Source organism: Cnephaeus nilssonii (assembly GCF_951640355.1).
Source record: "Cnephaeus nilssonii genome assembly, chromosome: 2".
In the NCBI taxonomy this organism is placed as follows: Eukaryota; Metazoa; Chordata; class Mammalia; order Chiroptera; family Vespertilionidae; genus Cnephaeus; species Cnephaeus nilssonii.
In genome coordinates this window covers 6,955,765-6,973,457 of record NC_137073.1, presented here as the reverse complement: position 1 = coordinate 6,973,457, position 17,693 = coordinate 6,955,765, and the positions used below count along the sequence as shown (strand labels likewise).

Genomic DNA, 17,693 nt, shown 5'->3' with positions numbered 1-17,693 from the left:
TTCTGAAAGGCCTGGTGCACCAGCGGACAGGGACCCAGCTCCCCGTGATCAAAAGCAAAAGCGTGGGAGCTGGGTGCCTGTCCACTCAGGCAGCAGGCCTTTCAGAAGCCTCCGCCATGCCAGAGGCTTCTGAAAGGCCTGGTGCACCAACAATCGAAAGGAAAGCGTGGGAGCTGGGTACCTGTCCACTCAGGCACCAGGCCTTTCAGAAGCCACCGCCACGCCGGAGGCTTCTGAAAGGCCTGGTGCACCAGCGATCGAAAGGAAAGTGTGGGAGCTGGGTGCCTGTCCACTCAGGCAGCAGGCCTTTCAGAAGCCTCCGCCACACCGGAGGCTTCTGAAAGGCCTGGTGCACCAGCGATCGAAAGCGAAAGCATGGGAGCTGGGTGCCTGTCCACTCAGGCACCAGGCCTTTCAGAAGCCTCCGCTGCGCCGGAGGCTTCTGAAAGGCCTGGTGCACCAGCGGACAGGCACCCAGCTCCCCGCGGTCAAAAACAAAAGCGTGGGAGCTGGATGCCTTTCCGCTCAGGCACCAGGCCTTTCAGAAGCCTCCGGCGCCTGGTGCACCAGCGGACAGGCACCCAGCTCCCCTGTGATCGAAAGCGATAGGGTGTAGGGCACCCTACACGTGCATGATTCAATCATGCACTGGGCCTCTAGTATATAGATAAACTTGCTTAGTTAGACCTGCTATCTGATTTAGCTAAACTTTTTCCAGTCCAGTGAAGCACCCCAACTTCTCTTTCAGGTAATTGTCAGCAACACAGCAGTAAATATCAACACGAAGCAGATTATTGTTGTAGATCACACAAGGGAGAACAAAGGGTAAAATATTTAACTGCAGCAGTGTTTGACTATATTCTGTGCAGTGAGAAAACCTGAAGTCATTTTCAAGGTCCACCATTTCCTACTTCTTTTCAGTCAGGTCAAGTTTCTAAGCTTTCTAAATCTCCGTTTTCCAGCTAATGAAAAGAAAATAGGATTCCACCGAGTCTCCTATCTACCTACTCCAGGACCTCTGTGAGGATCAAATGAGATGAGGCACAGGAAAACACTTCACAGACATTTGGTTAAAGTGTAAAATGTTTCCACCTGGCTATAAAGCAAGTTGTATTCCTGGGCTGAAGAAACTTCAAGGAGGCTAGTCGCTAGGGAGAGGAAGCTGGGCATTGCTATGTGACATCATTACCTGGTGCCCACAGCCATCGTTTCCAAGCTGGGCTGGGTAGTGGGCTGCATTTTGCGCCATGGGGTTTTGGCAGCATTGGCTGCGATTTGGTGGGGTATTGATCTGGAGTGCTGGCAGGGTCTATGTCCCATTTGGGGGAAGCCGAGTGTTGCTTTGTGGGCGCCAGGTCCACCGTGCCATTTCTCTGTAAATGACCAGTGCACAACACAGCAGCTCCTGCATTGAACGTCTGCCCTCTGGTGATCAGTGCGTGTCATAACGACTAGTTGGACAGTCAGACACTTAGTGTATTAGCCTTTTATATATATATTAGAGGCCTGGTGCATGAAATTCATGCACTCAGGATGAGTCTCTCAGTCCAGCCTGTGCCCTCTCGCAGTGCGGGAGCCCTCAGGGGATGTCCAACTGCCGTGGGAGTACACTAACCACCAGGGGGAAGCTCCTGCATTGAGTGTCTGTCCCCTGGTGGTCAGTGTGTGTCATAGCAACTGGTCCTTCCGCTGTTTGGTCAATTTGCATATTAGCCTTTTACTATATAGGAGACATGATCAACTTAATAAAAAGTGAAAGGAAGGGGTGGAAATGACCAGCATGCTCTACAGAGAACTAGGTGTTGTTTTGTGAAATGCACTTTTATGTTATATTCATATGTCAGTATGGCTGGGTCGCAATGTAAAAGGTTTGCAGTCAAAAGTTGCAAAGTTATCGTACAGACAGGGCTACAAGACCAGGTGCAGGGGCGTGGAGCACTCAAGGGCAGGGCAGTTTCCAGTTCTGAGATCCATACAGGATCTGAAGTCCCTTTCCACTACTTGCTAGCTGTGTGACCCTTCTCGAGTCTCCCGCTGTCTCTTCACTTGTAGGTGGACATTGCTCACCTGCCCCACAGAGCACTGAGACGACAGGGAGCGTGTCCACATGACGTTGGCCGTGCAACAAATCTGCCACCCACCATTTCAAAAAGCTCCTGAGAGGGCACCGAGCTCCATCATAAATAACAGCCACGTGTGCATGTGTTAAATGTGTACAGGGAGCCTCACAGTTAGAATGACAGAAATCACGAAATAAAGCTATCATCGTGTGAGCACTTATATGTGACTGAGCTGAGGGCTCTACATGTTTGGTCTCACTTATCTTTCTGACAACTGAACATGACCAGTGTTACCATTTTCCCACTCCTCCCCCCTTTTTGTAATCCTCACCCATGAATATATATTTTTATTGATTTTAGAGAGAAAAGAAGGGAGAGAAATATTGATATGAGAGAGAAACATCAACTGGTTGCCTCCTGTACGTGCCCAAACTGGGGATCGAACCCACAACCGAGGTATGTGCCCTGACCAGGAATCAAACCCACAACTTTCTGGTGTCCAGGACCACACTCCAACCAACTGAGCCTCCCGGCCAGGGCCCATTCTCCCCCTTTTGAAGACTTGAGTGTTGAAGCTCAGAAAAAGTAAATAACCTGCCCAAGTTCACACAGCGGTTAAGCTGAAGATTCAGGATTTGAACCCAGGCAGATCGGTTCCAGAGTTGATACGTGCAACCTCTTAGCAGGTGCCTCCTGTGTAAGGTTCCGAGCTAGACATCGCGTGCTGTGTGGTATGTCCTCCCCTCTGAGGGGTCCGGCCCAGGGGGAGAGGAGCTGGCAGGCCACAGGGGAGGAGTCCAGCATGATGATTACTTTGAAACGCCGAAGGACTTCCTCGGAACAATACTCCTTTACCCTCTCGACATCTCCTGTGAGGGCCAGAGAGGGGGGCAGCGCCCAAGGCACACGCGATGTGGTGGAGTGGACACCGTCAGCCGGAACTGCTGACACCCGATCTGGTTCTTGGGGGGCGGGGGGGAGGAGAGGAGGTTTGATAGAAAATAGGCTTTAAAATAGCATCTGTCTTTGCTGCATGTTGAAAGAATCAAAACACTTGCTTTTAAAACTTATTTTTAAAACTAGCAGATGGCATCGGCCACCGAGAAGAAGCGAGGGAGAGATTTCACTGCTTCTGCTCGCAAGGCCTCCGCGTGCCCCGTGCACCAGCCACAGTCCCCGCCTCGGGCTCCACCGAGGGGAGTGCCACGCTCTGGGGCCTCTTCTCCCACGAAGCGGATGCGGGGAAGCCCTGAGACCCAGCAGCCCTGGACTTCACCGAGCCGGCTTTGGCACACCAGGGCTCCCGCTATCACACATTGCGCTGGCACCTCGCTGTCCCTTCGCTTTCTGAACAAACACTTAATGATGCCCACACTAGGCCAGGCGCTCTTCCGCTGCCAGGGGTGCTGCTGGGGATAATCTGGGGCCCCTGTGAGGAATTCCCCAGGCCCAAGGGGAGACCAGACACATGTCCCCATGGCAACCTTGCCCCAGACGGGGTGAGTGATAACTTTGGTTGGGCTATGGATGCACATGTTCCCTCTGTCACTTCGTGTTGTTTTAACGTGTACGTGGGAACAGAACAAGCACTGGAAGGCCCTGGTTTTAGGCTCCTGTTGCTGAGGCGGGGAGGATGCATGGAGCTGCAAAGGAGGAGGAGACAGAGGGTGAGGCCAGGTGAGGACGAGGGGGCAGGCACCCCCCACAGCCACGTGCCCCCACACGCCCTTCTACGTCTTCACCGTGTTGCCTCAGCCACAAGAACGTACTTATTTTTATATATTTTTATTAACTTGCTTTTTAAAAACTTAAACACAATTATTTTAAAGTTTTAAAACCTCATATCAAAGCCATAAATGGAAATTTGTTGTTTCTGTAAAAAATAAACACACGTCTGGAGCCTCTCAACGCTATGCTCCATCCAGTCTGACTTTGGTACCACAATCCCCGAAGTGACTTATTTTTACATGGGGGGTCACAAATGCCATTTGCCTGTGACCCCCCAGGTTCATCACCCACTCAAAAGTAAGGGACATCAACATTTGGAAAACACCAGTGGCCACCTAGAGCCAATATGGAGCACAGACGTGTTTGTTTGGTTTTTTATTCTCAGCTGAGGATATGTTTTATTGATTTAGAGAGGGGGTGGGGAGAGAGAGAGAGAGAAACTTCAATATGAGAAACATTGACTGGTTGCCTCCCATAGTCAGCCCGACCAAGGATTGAACCTGCAGCCTAGGTATGTGTCCTGACCAGGAATCGAACCTGAGACCCTTTGGTGCACGGGATGACGCTCCAACCAACTGAGCCACCTGGCCAGGGTGAGAAGTGAATTTTAGACCTTGTATTGAACATTTGTTTTTGCAAGTCATGCATTAGGTGTCAAAGGAAAAAAGTGATAAATAAGATACAGACTTTGCCCACAGAATTTCAGTTAAAACAAATATACAATGAACTCAAGCCATCATCTAAAGTAAAATGTGATAAGAGATTACATAAGAGGGACCTCTGGGGGCTTCGGCCCATGACACTGCTCCCAACTCCCTCTGAACCTCACATAATCATTCCCTCCTCAGTGACCTGAAATGCGACCAAGCCCCCACTCTTGCTGTAAAGTGACGTTGAGGTCTTAAGAGATCTTTCACGCAGCCACCGGCGGTGGTTTTGATTTGGACCTATTTGTTGCACCGCATGAAAATCAGAGGTATCTATCTACTGAGCATGGAGTCAAGGCCAGCCTGGCTCTCTCCTACTTGCTCCATTCTCCAAAGAGGACTTGCCACAGTTCAAAACTTCAACCCTCATCCTCGGGCTGATGAATCCTGACTTACTCGTCTTTCCTCCCCCTTCCTCCCGCGCCCCGGCCGCTCCAGCTGGCTGCAGGACGTTTCCACGTGGGTGTTCCCCTGTCAACTGCAATCCACCGCTGAAAGGCAAGCTCACTCTCTTCCTCCGCAAACCAGCCCGTCTGCTAACGCTCAGGCCGCGTTCTCCCGGCTGCCCCTGATTGCTGTTACTCTGCATTATACATGGCCCTCGTCCCCTAAGCATGAAGTGACTTGGGTTCGTTTTAAGTCTCCTCTCTCCTTTATCTCTCACATTTAACCAGTAAATAAGTAAAATCAGACGTGTATCATGCAAAGGGTTGGACAGAATTCCCCAAATCTGGAGCGTGGAGATGAGGATGGTCTGATTTAAAACATGACTGGGTGGCGTGTGCCGAGTTCACGTGGGGCCCAGGACAGGGCAGAGGGAGAATCATTCCTCCCCCAAGACAAGGGGAAGAGGGATGTGATCTCATGCCCATGGAACTGCCAGGGGACACCGGCCACTGTTCATAAGATACCACGGACAGAGAAAAGCAACCGCGTGGGCAACTCTCAGAGCATGCACCAGGCTCTAAGGAGGGTGTAGGAAGTGTTTCCCTACTGAATGGTCTCTAATGGTTTTCCCTGCCGGTGAGGGAATTAATCCTGCGTGTCCACTGTGCCTCACCGCTCGGATCCACCTGTTTCCCTGGAAAAGCTGTGCAGCTGCGTGACATGAGCTGGTCCTGGGTTCAAGTCCCAGGTACACGGCTTCCCACTCTGAGAACTTGCAGACCCCTAAACTTCTCTGCCTCCCTGAGGGGCAATGGCAGCTTCTCCTTCATCGGGTGTTGCAAAGACACATCAGATGAGTCACGTCAAGTCCACGCAGACTCAAAGACCTCGCAGGCCGTGGGCCACACAGCTGTTCCTTCCTCTGCATTCCATAGCCTCACGACACTATCAGAGTCGAGTAACTGAGGCTCCTCTGACTTCTCCAGCTTTCAAAGCCTTGCCCGCCGCATGGAGAGAGGAGTTCTCCGGGGCTGGAACCCTCTCTCTTCCTTAGATCCTATGGACCTTTGATTACTGAATGAAGACGCGAAGGCCACCAACAAGAAGGCAGAGAGCAGGCTGTGTCTTCCTACTCAGCCCAGACTCACGTGCCTTGGTTGCATTTTGGGGTCCTCTCTTGGACCCAAGATTCCCGAATGGCTTTGGCTGCCTAAAGCCCTGAGCCCGGAAACTCTCCTGGCATCTCTTTCCCTCCATTCCTCGCCGAGGGCCAGGGGCACTGCTACAGCGGGCTGTGGCCAGCTCCAACTCAGTGTTCTTGGGCTCAAGATGACATCTCCCATCAGATCTGAGAGCCAACATTCCTCCCCTGTGGATTCAACCCCTTTTTAAAGGTTCCTACCAAGTCAATAGTAGCCAATTATAGCTGATTATGCCAGGAATGAAACATCTGACCTGCACACACCCATCAGATTCCCTGTCCTCTGAGTATGAATTGGAGCCCAGGGAGTCGGGTAGGTAGGCAAACTGCAAGGGACTAGGAAAGCCATATTGCCATGACCAGGGAGAAACACAGACAAGGAGGCCCGGCCAGCATGGCTCAGTGGTTGGGCATTGACCTATGAACCAGGAAGTCCCAGTTCGATTCCCGGTCATGGCACATGCTAGGGTTGCAGGCTAGATCCCCAGTGTGGGACATGCAGGAGGCAGCTGATCAATTATTCTTTCTCATCATTGATGTTTCCATCTATCTCTCCCTCTCCCTTCCTCTCTGAAGTCAATAAAAATATATTTTTTAAAGAAACACAACCAAGGAGACAGAAAGTTCTTTCTGAGGCTCAGCCACATCTTTGCCTTTGGTTTGGTTCCTTCCACTAAAACCCTTTTATTAACATAAGAAAGTCTGGCCCTGGCTGGTGTTGCTCAGTGGATAGAGCATCAGCCTGTGACTGAAGGGCCCTCCCTGGGTTCGTTTCCGGTCAAGGGCACATGCCCGGGTTGCTGGCTTGATCCCAAGTAGGGGGCATGCAGGAGGCAGCTGATCAATGATTCTCTCTCATCATTGATGTTTCTATCTCTCTTTCACTCTCCCTTCCTCTCTGAAATCAATAAAAAGCCTATATAATAAAGAGGTAATATGCAAATTGACCATCACTCCAACACAAGATGGCCACCCCATGTGGTCAAAGATGGCCACCCCATGTGGACACAAGATGGCCAGCAGGGGAGGGCAGTTGGGAGGGACCAGGCCTGCAGGGGAGGGCAGTTGTGGGCAACCAGGCCTGCAGGGGAGGGCAGTTGGGGGGGGACCAGGCCTGCAGGGGAGGGAAGTTAGGGGTGACCAGGCTGGCAAGGTAGAGCAGTTAGGGGTGACCGGGCCAGCAAGGGAGGGCAGTTAGGGGCAATCGGGCAGGCAGGGGAACAGTTAGGTGTCGATCAGGCTGGCAGGGGAGTGGTTAGGGGGTGATCAGGATGGCAGGCAGAAGCGGTTAGGGGCAATCAGGCAGGCAGGCAGGTGAGCGGTTGGGAGCCAGCAGTCCTGGATTGTGAGAGGAATGTCCAACTGCCCGTTTAGGCCTGGGTGGGATCGAGCCTAAATGGGCAGTCGGATATCCCTCAAGGGGTCCCAGATTGGAGAGGGTGCAGGCTGGGCTGAGGGACACTCCCCCTCCCTGCACGAATTTCGTGCACCAGGCCTCTAGTATATATATTAAAAAAAGAAAGTCTGAAGGAGGCGTGCTCTGTTTCTTGCAACCCACCCTCCTGGCTGAGACTGCTGCCCGAGCTGCCTCTGCAGCGCCCTGTGCCAGACCACCTCCTTGGAGGCTGCTGCCAGCCCAGAGCCCACCTGAGGCACCAGGACTTCTTGGACACTCTTGGTGCTCAGCAGACATGTCATCAGGGGCCAACCCTACAAGTGCAATCATCTTCATCCCCCTCCCTGCCCCCTCCTGCATTCTGGGTTGATGCCCCTCCCAGCATGCCTTGCAACTGAGTTCTTATTGGGCCAAGACAGCAAATTTGGGAAGTAACTTCTATCCTTCAATGACTCATAAAATCCAATTCCATTTTTTTTTTTTAAAAGAAGTGCATATGTTCAATTGAAAAGAAAACATTTAAAATAGATGTTTTGCTAAGGAGGCTTCACTGCCTGTGCCCACTGGCAGTTGGGAAATTTCGTGAATGTGGCGGCTGACAACTGCCTCTGGGAAACCTGATCCCCTCATGTCCCCGCAGCAAGATGCCCCCAGCCCAGCGGGGTGCAGGCGGCCTCCGCTCACTGCTGCTCCTGCACTCGGTACATCACCCTCTTACTCTCGCTTACCGTGCCCCCGTTAAAGACGATGACCCCACGTGCAGAGCTATCAGGGCATCACAGCCCCGGGTTTCTGTACCGGAGGTGCGCACGCTTACCCCCTGTGCTCGCTAGAGGACGCCTCCCCTGCCCCGTTCCCCTGAGGCCAGTTCACCCAGGGAGCAACCTCCAAGCACTCGCGCCCTCCGATGGCTTCTGCGTCTGTCGGGTCTCAGCGCTTCCACCGTGTGGTGCACGCAACACTGCAAACTGCTTTGCGACACTTTTCAAGACAAAGAAGGTCACCCGTGACCTCCCTAATTCACACCAGCGTTTTGATTGGTCTGTGCCTGTCTCTTCCTGGGCCTTTCTATGTGCACATTCCACTTCCACACAGTTAGAATCATCTCTTAAATAAATGGATCTCCTACATTCTCTGTTAAAATCGCATCGTGCATATTTGTCAAAGGTTTCAAATCCAATCGTCTAAGAACACATCTGACAGAACTGCTTTCCTACACAAGGTTTTAGGCATTAAATTTGCATCATTTTAAGAATGACAAAAGGCGCTTTGTACATTGGTAGATTCTTTGTTCTCTTTTATCTATTTTGACCACCTTAAGGTGTGTGTTTTTTTTTGTAAATCGTATTAAGGATCTTTTATCTTCAAATTCTAAATCTCTGGCAAGACAAACATCAAATTTGCAGCGTTCCACCAGGTTTGTCATTTTTTAAAGGAAGCTGATTCATAAAGGAATTCTGATCACAAAACACAAACTGACAGTCCACTCCGCCACAGTGGCCTTCGCTGCTCCTCTCACGCCGAGCGCGCGTCCGCCCGGGCATCACCGCAGGGTCCTGCTGTCGAGGGCACTTGGCCCCAGACACTGTCACGCCTGCTCCCTCCCTCCCTCACTCCCTCCTCCCTCCCTCCCTCGCTGCTTCAATGCCATCCTCAGCAGGAAGACCTTCTGGGTCCTCCTACCCTAAGCAGCATCTCCCTGTCCCAACCCAGCCGCCTCAGCCGCTTTGCTTTGTTGCCGCCGTGGCTTACGGCCTCTCTGTTGGGACAGGGGCTTGTTGCTCCTGGTCCTGCTGTCCCCTCACAGTGACAGCTGCGTCCTGAACCGTTGATGCCAGCACGTAACACTGCTGGCGGCACCGTAAGCATTGGCCTCTGTCCAGGGCAGTGCTGGTCGGACTCTCAGGGACACGGCTCTAGAGATCCTGCCATTCCAGCCCGGGCTGCGTCCTCCGGGGCACCCGTCTGGGGTGCAGAGAATGTGCGGCTCCAGAGGGTGAGCGTGAGGCAGGTGACCTCCTCGGGGGGGGGGGGGGGCCCAGCAGGGAGTCGCCATGTGGCCCACCTGAGCCACACTAACAGCGGCTCGCTTGTGTAGATGCTCCTTACGCTTTAAACCACTCCCTCATCGATCTTTCCAACAGTGCCTCGTCCCTGTGGGAAGTAGGGCTCCTCACAGCGGGGGACACGTGCAGGGCACAAGGACCTGCCGCCTAGCGCTGGTGACTGAGCCGGCCCGCATCCTCTGTGCAGGGTGGGAAGAGCCTCCTTGTGAAAACTAGATGTGATCATGAAAGTGAAAATAATTCCTAAACCAGAGGGAGAATCTGGAGCCAGGCAGGCGGCCCGGCGCCTGAGGGTGGGCCCGAGAGTCTTGGGAACCCGCCCCAGGGCCACGCTGCCCGTGTGCGCAGCAGGAGTCCCGGGCGCCTCTGCACACCCGTGTCCTTGCCTCCCCGGGGCAGGAGCAGCCACCCAGGGCAGCGTGGGGACGCCTGCGGGCTGAGCAGGGCCTGGTGCCCCCAGGGCCAGCTGTGCTCTTGTCCTTGTCGTCTCCACTATGAAGGTCATTCTGGTGGCAGCTCAACACACTGGACTGGCAAACCTCGGGGGCATCCAGCTGGCCTTTGCCCGGTGCTGTGTTTAGGGAGAACTACCCAGCATCCCGGGTCGTCCATCCTTCCCTACAACATGGGGGACAGTCCCCTGTCACAATACCTTGGGGAGCCTAGGAGGAAACCAAGTGTTTGAATGGCACACTCAGCTGGGAAGCCAGTTCCTCTCCGAGGTGGGAAAGCTGAGGGATGGAGCACCAGGCGCGTCTGCGCAGGTGGGAGAGGGGCAGGGCTCCTGAGGGCTCGGGCGGTGCTGCGTCCCGCCCCAGGGTGTCAGGGAGTGGACATTGTGATTCACACTCAAAAGCAGAGGTTAATGCAAAGCCACTCGGAGCCTGGCTGCCTGGGTTCAATCCTGGCCCTGAAGCACCAGCTGTGCGGCCGCAGCCCCTCACCTATACAATGGGATGAGGGCAGGACCCATGCTCCCTCCGGGCCCGGCGGGATCTGAACACCGCACCAGCCTCCAGGCCTCCAGCATGGGCTCCAGCCACGCAAGATGAGCACCCGCTGCATCGCAGGCTCTCTCTGGGGTCCAAACCTTTCCTCATGCCCTGTAAGTGTCCCCCACTGTGAGGAGACCTACTCTACGTGACCAGGCCCTGCTCTCCCATCCCCGGAAGCACACACCGCCCAACAGTCAGGAGTAATTTCAAAGTTAATGTATCGTTTTTAAAACAGTCAGTTACAAATGAAGACATTGAACTTCAGCAAATATTCATCCCAGATGACTGATTTCTCCCAGTCTCAACACACGCAACTGAAATGGAAAACCGCTCCACAGGCCCAGCCTCGCCTTGAGACAAGGTCTCCATCCAGTCCATTCACCACACTGAGCCCTCTTCCCGCGCGGATGCCGCCAGGCGACTTGGGGACCACCGACGGAAAAAGAGAAGACGGGGAGGGAGGGGCCTAGAGGCTTGAGGGTCTAGTCTGGTCCGGTCGCAGCCCCCATGTGCATTCCTTGAGGCCTTAACTCCCCAGAGTTGGACTAGAGAGCACGCCCTTCCCATCTTTGCCAAGTCTGCAGACAGCATGAACCACTGCTCTCTGACTGTACTTTTCTTTGCACTGACTCCCTTACTCGAACATTTTATTTTAAAAGCAAACTTTAGTCACCTTTGGAGCATAATAATGGACCAACTCATGGAAACTGTTCAACAACGAGAACGAATCAAGCATTTATCCTGCCTTTCCCACGTGAACTGCACCCCTGGGGAAGCAGGCGCTAGATGAGGGCATCGCGTGCCTTTTTATTAAAGGATTCAAACTAATAATTGCAGTAGGGGCTCTGGCCCCCCGTCCTTAGGTGTGGAGGCCAAGGTCTAGTTTAAGCAGGGACAAGGCTAGGCAGTTCGTACAGGGAGTTCTTGCTCTCAGAGTTGGAGTCACAGTCTACAGAGGCTAGTAAACAAATGTCCCCTCTCGGGAGCCACAGCTCTGAGCTCACACCTAGGGGTCCTCCGAGCGCTGTGTCCTCAGGCAACCCCTCCTCCAAGGAGGTCCATGCCACGTGGGGAAGGTACCAGAGCCGCCGGCAAAGGGCCCGGAGGGGAGGGCCGCCCACCAGAGCACCTGCCCCAGGGGAGCGCGTCTCAGGGCCGCCTGCGAAACTCTCAGCAGCCTTCTCTGGGCCCCAGTCCCTGCCATGATGGGAAGCACCCGGGCGTCTCTGCGACAGCTTTGGCCCAAACCCACTGAAACGCTGGAGGTGGAGCGCCAGGGCCCCCCCGAGTTACCATGGTCTGGAAGCAGGAGTGCAGCTGGGTCAGGAAGGGCGGCTTCCCGGGCAGGGCCAGCACCCGCTTCTCCACCATGGTGCACTCCACGTCGTCGTCTTGGATCACCACGTCCTTCTTCAGGATCTTCACGGCGTAGAGCTCGTCTGTGCCCTTCCGCTCGGAGAGCATGACCTGGGGAGACACAGCAGGCAGGCTGGGTGGGGGCCCGGAGCCGGGGAGCTCATGTCAGTCACAGCCTCCCCGGCTTTGTCCACGGGCTTCCACTGACACTAAACACCCACAGACCTCACATTTGCAGTGGCTCCACCCAACCAACAGAGACGGTTCCAGAGCAGAGGCCACGTAGTGGTCCCTTCGGGATATGGGTCAGCGCCCAGCCACAGGGCTAATGTAACCCCATGAGGGCAGGTATGTTTGCCTGTTTTGTTCCCTGGTGTAACCCAAGACCCTGGAATAGTCCCTGGCACACAGTAGGTGCTCAATAAATATTTGTGGGAAGAGGAGATTCCTGATCAACTAAGTATGGGGCTCTCGTTCCCTTATTCATTTAATATTCATTACAAGCCTGTAAGCACGGGGGAACGGCAATGAGCCAGCAGGAACATGCTCTGACTTTGTGCTCCAGAGCGGGGGAAAGACCTCAGACATGATCACAGGACGGTGAATGTGGTATTTCAGTGCCCCTCCTGTTGTCCTAGGGCCTCCATCCATGCAGCCTGGTCCCAATCAGGGAGGGTAATCACTGGTGTGGCTCACGACACATCAATATTGTCACGGGTCGGGGCTGTGCCAGAGGGAGCAGTGACCAGCAGCCTCTAAGGAAGAACCTTCTGATTGGGCAGTGGACCCACTTGGCCATAGCTGATTGGTAGATGGCCAACCTAAGCTGAGCCAATCAGATTCTCCCCCTAAGAATTTGCAATTAGGATACTCCAAGTAGTCAGTCCTGGGCCCTGAGAGAACACACAGAGCTGCCGACAGTGGTTCGTTTCACCACAGGCAGGCGAAGGACAGAAGAGACGTGTGAGGAGAAGGAGGTCGGAGAATGAGCGGAGGCCTCGCTTCCCAGCTCCTGGTTCCAGCCTCTCAGGAGGCTCGGTTGTTTCCCACTAGAAACCTCCCTATCCCTCCAATAAAATTATCCTTCTCATTTAAATTAAATCAGTCTGAGTGCATTTATGTTTCTTAGAGAGCCTACAAGACAAAGTTATTGCTGGAGTAGTTCAAAATCTTAATGAAAATACAAAATTCAGGAAGCCCCTTAACACAAGTCAAATTCCTTCTTTTTTTTTAATACATTTTTATCAATTTCAGCGAGGAAGGGAGAGGGAGTAAGAGATAGAAACATCAATGATGAGAAAGAATCATTGATCGGCTGCCTCCCGCACGCCCCACACTGGGGATTGAGCCCACCACCTGGGCAGGTGCCCCTGCCTGACTGGGAATCGAACCGTGACCTCTTGGTTCATAGGTTGATGCTCTACCACTGAGCCACACCAGTCGGCGCAAGTTCCTTTCTTTATAAAGGGACAGTGCCTCTGGCCTGTGTCAGAATCCCCAGGCCCCAGCTTAGCACAGATTCCCAGCCCTCCTCCCACCCAGAAGGCTCTGGGCGTGGCCCGGGGTCTGCACTCTAACTATCGCCTCCTCTCCTCTGGAGTCTAAGCACCAAATGTGTGCTGGGAGGAACTCTGAGGTACCGTCATCGGACTCATTCAAGATGGGGGTGAGGAGGTGTCCAGAAGTAAACACTCCTTCTGTCTTGATCTTCCTAACAACTTCTCGGCAGTCATTCACGGGGTGAGAAGGGAACTTTCCTTTTTCCTTAATATTCTAATCAAGCTTTCCTTTTCTTTTTGTATTGAGGTATAGTTGGCACAGAGCATTATTTTAGTTTCAGGTGTACAACCTAGTGATTCCACATTTATGTGCCTTACAATGTGATCCCCCATAAGTCTAGCACCCATCCGTCAGCATACCAAGTTATTAGGGATGACTATGTTCCCTGTGCCTACTCTACATTCCTGTGATTATCCTATCCTCTATAATGAAAAGCTAATATGCAAATCGACTGAACTGCAGAAAGACAGGTCTCTATGACGCGCACTGACCACCAGGGGACAGACGCTCAGTACAGGAGCTGCCCCCTGGTGGTCAGTGCGCTCCCACAGTGGGAGCGCCGCTCAGCCACAAGCCAGGCTGATGGCTGGCGAGAGCAGCAGTAGTGGCGGGAGCCTCTCCCGCCTTTGCAGGAGCACTAAGGGTGTCCAACTGCGGCTTAGGCCTGCTCTGAGGGACCTCCCTCCACCCCCCAGTGCATGAATGTCATGCACCGGGCCTCTAGTTTATTTATAACTGGAAGTCTATGCCTCTTATTCCCCTTTTTCAAAGAAGCTGCCATCTTACAGGAATATTGCTCAATAATAACACAACGCATGTGTCCCCACCCGACAGTGCACGTGGCCCAGATGGATTCCCAGGCAGCAGCTTCTGTCCGTTTCTCTTGGCGCCTGCCTCCGGAGCCCTGCAGTCACTGTGCTGGCGAGGCCACAGAATGAGGCGACGTGGAGAGGCCCTGCGACCACATGCAGAGCCCGGTGCCCAGGTGGCTCCAGGTGTGTCAGCCCCAGCTGTCCCAGCCCCGGCCACGGAGGAGAGACCCCCGAGCCAGACCCACCAGCGAGCACCCCAATTCCCTGACCCCCAGGGGCTACGAGAGACGAGAGAGGATTGCTGTTGGTTTAAACCTCTGAGTTTTGGGTGACTGGTTAACGTAGCAATAGACACAGGAGGGGAGGGGACTAGCCGGGGTCCAAAGAGATGACCACACCCACATCTTGCGTCACCTCCTTTCACCCCCCCGCGAAGGTGGAGCGTGGCACTGCCCCTGCCCCTGCCTTACGGAGGGGAGCTAGCTGACTTGTCCGCTAGGAAAGGCTCTTGCTGTGTCACCTGTCTCCTGCCCGCGACAGGGTGGACATGGCCCTGGTTCCACGCAGCAAGTGGCTTGAGAAGCCCTGACCTCTCTCCTGGGCCCTGAGCATCAGCAGGGAGAATGGCAGGAGGCAGCCTGCGCTCTGGATGAGGCCTTGGATGAATGGTCAGGAGCTTCCACTTCAGTCAATAGCAATGGCGGGGGTCGGGGAGGGCTGTTTGTTCGCATTCCAACCAGAGGAAAGGATGTGTGCAGGGACGTTCTTATCCAACCCAAGCCACACCTGCTACCCACGCGTCTTCTGGGGAGACGTGAAGACAGCAGGGCTCCAGCGACCACAGAGAATGCAGGGGGCGGGGAGGGGGGAGGGGGGCAGGGTGTTATGGCTGCAGAGCAGATGACAAGTAAGCCAGGGATCCTGGCTCCTGGCCGCGGCCCAGGCTCCTGAAAGTTGGCTGGGACTCCAGACGAGAAGACCTGGTACCTGTCAAGTTCTACCATGTGCTCGCGCTGGACCTTGGGAGGTCATGTGACCTTGCTGAGCCTTGATTTCCTTGTCTGCACAGCAGGGATGCCCACAATACTCAGCTTTGGGTGGCGCTGAGGGGACTTTGTGGGGTAAGGTGTGAGCGGGTGCTGGGAGTGGGGAGTGCGAATAGCCGGCGGTTGTACTGGCTTCCGTGGCTGCCGCAACAAAGACCAGAAACTGTGGCCTGAAGCAACAGGAATCTGCTCTCAGTCTGGAGACCAGAAGTCTGGAATGGGGGGGGGGGGGGTCTGTCTCCAGAGGCTCAGAGGCAGAGCCTGCCCAGCCTCTCCCGCCCCATGTCCGCCCCGTGTCGGCCAGCCACCCTGGGTGCTCCTTGCCTTGCTCCATCACTCCAGTCCGTCTGTCTCCACACGGCGGTCTGCCCTGGGTCTCCGTGTCGTGCCCAAGTGGCCTCAAAAAATCACCCGTCACTGGATTGGGCCACCCTAATCCAGCGTGTCCCATCTTACCTTGCCTGCACCTGCCCAGACCCCGTGTCCACACAAGGTCGGGCACAGGCACGGGCCCTGAGGACCTCAGCACTGTCTGGGGAGGCCGCTGTGCCCACTGCAGGGGCATCGTCAGCCTCATCCCTCAGGGACCAGCACCAATTTCCGGTTCTCAGCTGGCGAAGAGACTCGCCCTGAGGGAGCTGTGTGTCCACTGGCTTACTACCGAGGAAAGCAGAGACAGGCGGGGACCAAGGCCCACCGCCCACTCCCCATGTCAACAGCCGCCCTCAGTTCTTCTCTTACATCAGCGAGGGGGGTCAGCTCTACATTCAAACACACCCAACCTCGTTCCTGGGCGAAGCGCCAGGATCCAGCCTGCTGTCCGCAGCGCCCCTGCCTAGTCCTGCCCCCCTCTGCCTGCCCCATCCTCAGCCCGCTCTCCTGCCGGCAGGACTCCCCCGACATGAGATGCCAGCAGTCTGGCCCCTCGCCCTTCCGTGCGCCCCCCTGGCAGAGGTCCCCCCCGCCCCCGACCACCTTCTCTGAAGCTCAGCCCGTTGCCGCTCCCCAGGCCCTCCCTCTGCTTTGGTCTTCACGGCACTTGCCACACCTGGCACTCTACTAACCTGTTTATTTCCTTCCTCCCTCCCTGGAACGAACCGCCAGGAGGGCAGCTATTTTGTTTGCATCGTTCACTCTTATATCCCCAACATCTAGCACATAGTAGACACTCAGTGAGTATGTGTTGAATGGATGAATAAAAATATTTGAATGGAGGAAGTCGTTTAAAAAAAACACCAAACCCTCCTAGATGGTGGTCACTAAAGATCTTCAGCAGTTTAGTACATACGACTATATTCAACCCGTATTTCCCAAGAATTGGAGGTAGCATTCAAGATTATATAGCACAAACAAGGGTTTTATGCTGTGTAAATTATACCTTGATAAAGCTGGTTAAAAGGCATCACACAGCAGCCTTGGCTGTTGTTGCTCAGTGGTTAGAGTGTTGGCCCATGCACCGAAGGGCCACAGGTTTGATTCCCAGTCAAAGCGTTTGCCTGGGTTGCAAGTTCGGTCCCTGGCCTGGTCGCAGGGTGCTCGGGAAGCAACCAATCAACATGTCTCTTACACATCGATGTCTCTCTCCCCCTTCTCTCCTCCTCCACCCCTTCACCTCTCCCTTCCACTCCCTCTAAAATGGAAAAAAAAAATATCCTTGGGTGAGGATTAACAAAAAATATAATAGAAATAAATTATTACATAGCTGTGCTGATTACATAGTGTGCATATATATTTGTTTATGCATGTATGCAACTCCACTGTATATATAGGGGTGGGCAAAAGTAGGTTTATAGTTGTATGTGAAGGCTTATTGATGTATTATTATTATATTATTTATTATTAACCTACTTTTGCCTACCCCTGTAAATTATAAATCTTGTGTGTGTGTGTGTACTCTCAGCTTTCTAGAAGCCGAAGGAACCGGAGATACATGAACAAAACAAAAGTTCCTGTTTTCTATAAGGAAATACTTTTTTAGGAGAAACACAAGCTTTCCCTAGAATGTAGGTCTACATGAAATATCTGTGGTGCTGCGGTGGCTGATGTTCTCAGTCACGGGCCTACATCAGGGGAGGAGGAGGAGGAGGAAGAGGGAGAGGAGGGGGAGGAGACCCAATCACCTAGCCATGCGGGCCTGCAAACTACCAGCACAGGGACTGGGAAAGGATCCTAACTGATAAACTCAGACGGTGAGAGACAGACAGGCAGGCAAGCAGGCGGGCATTCGGGGATCACCAGGCCCCGAGACAATAACTTGGCAGAAGAGGATCAGTGAGGTGCCAGGAGCTAAGGTGGACGTGAGAGAGAGAAGCTAAAGCCAGGTGTGTCGGCTGTGGGCCTTCAGGGCACCCCTCCCCCCTCCACGCCTCTCACACTAGG

General features: G+C 53.9%; 1 protein-coding gene across 3 annotated transcripts in view; it reads right to left on the bottom strand.

The window, feature by feature from the left end:
* PRKCB (protein kinase C beta) overlaps nucleotides 1–17,693 on the bottom strand; it is a gene marked incomplete at its 3' end in the record, with an annotated part of 295,893 nt that overhangs the window by 38,215 nt on the left and 239,985 nt on the right. For all 3 annotated transcript variants that reach the window (XM_079800688.1, XM_079800686.1, XM_079800687.1), the window contains one exon: nucleotides 11,834–12,007. In XM_079800688.1, the coding sequence (XP_079656814.1) occupies nucleotides 11,834–12,007 (174 nt within the window). The remainder of the gene's footprint in view (nucleotides 1–11,833; nucleotides 12,008–17,693) is intronic.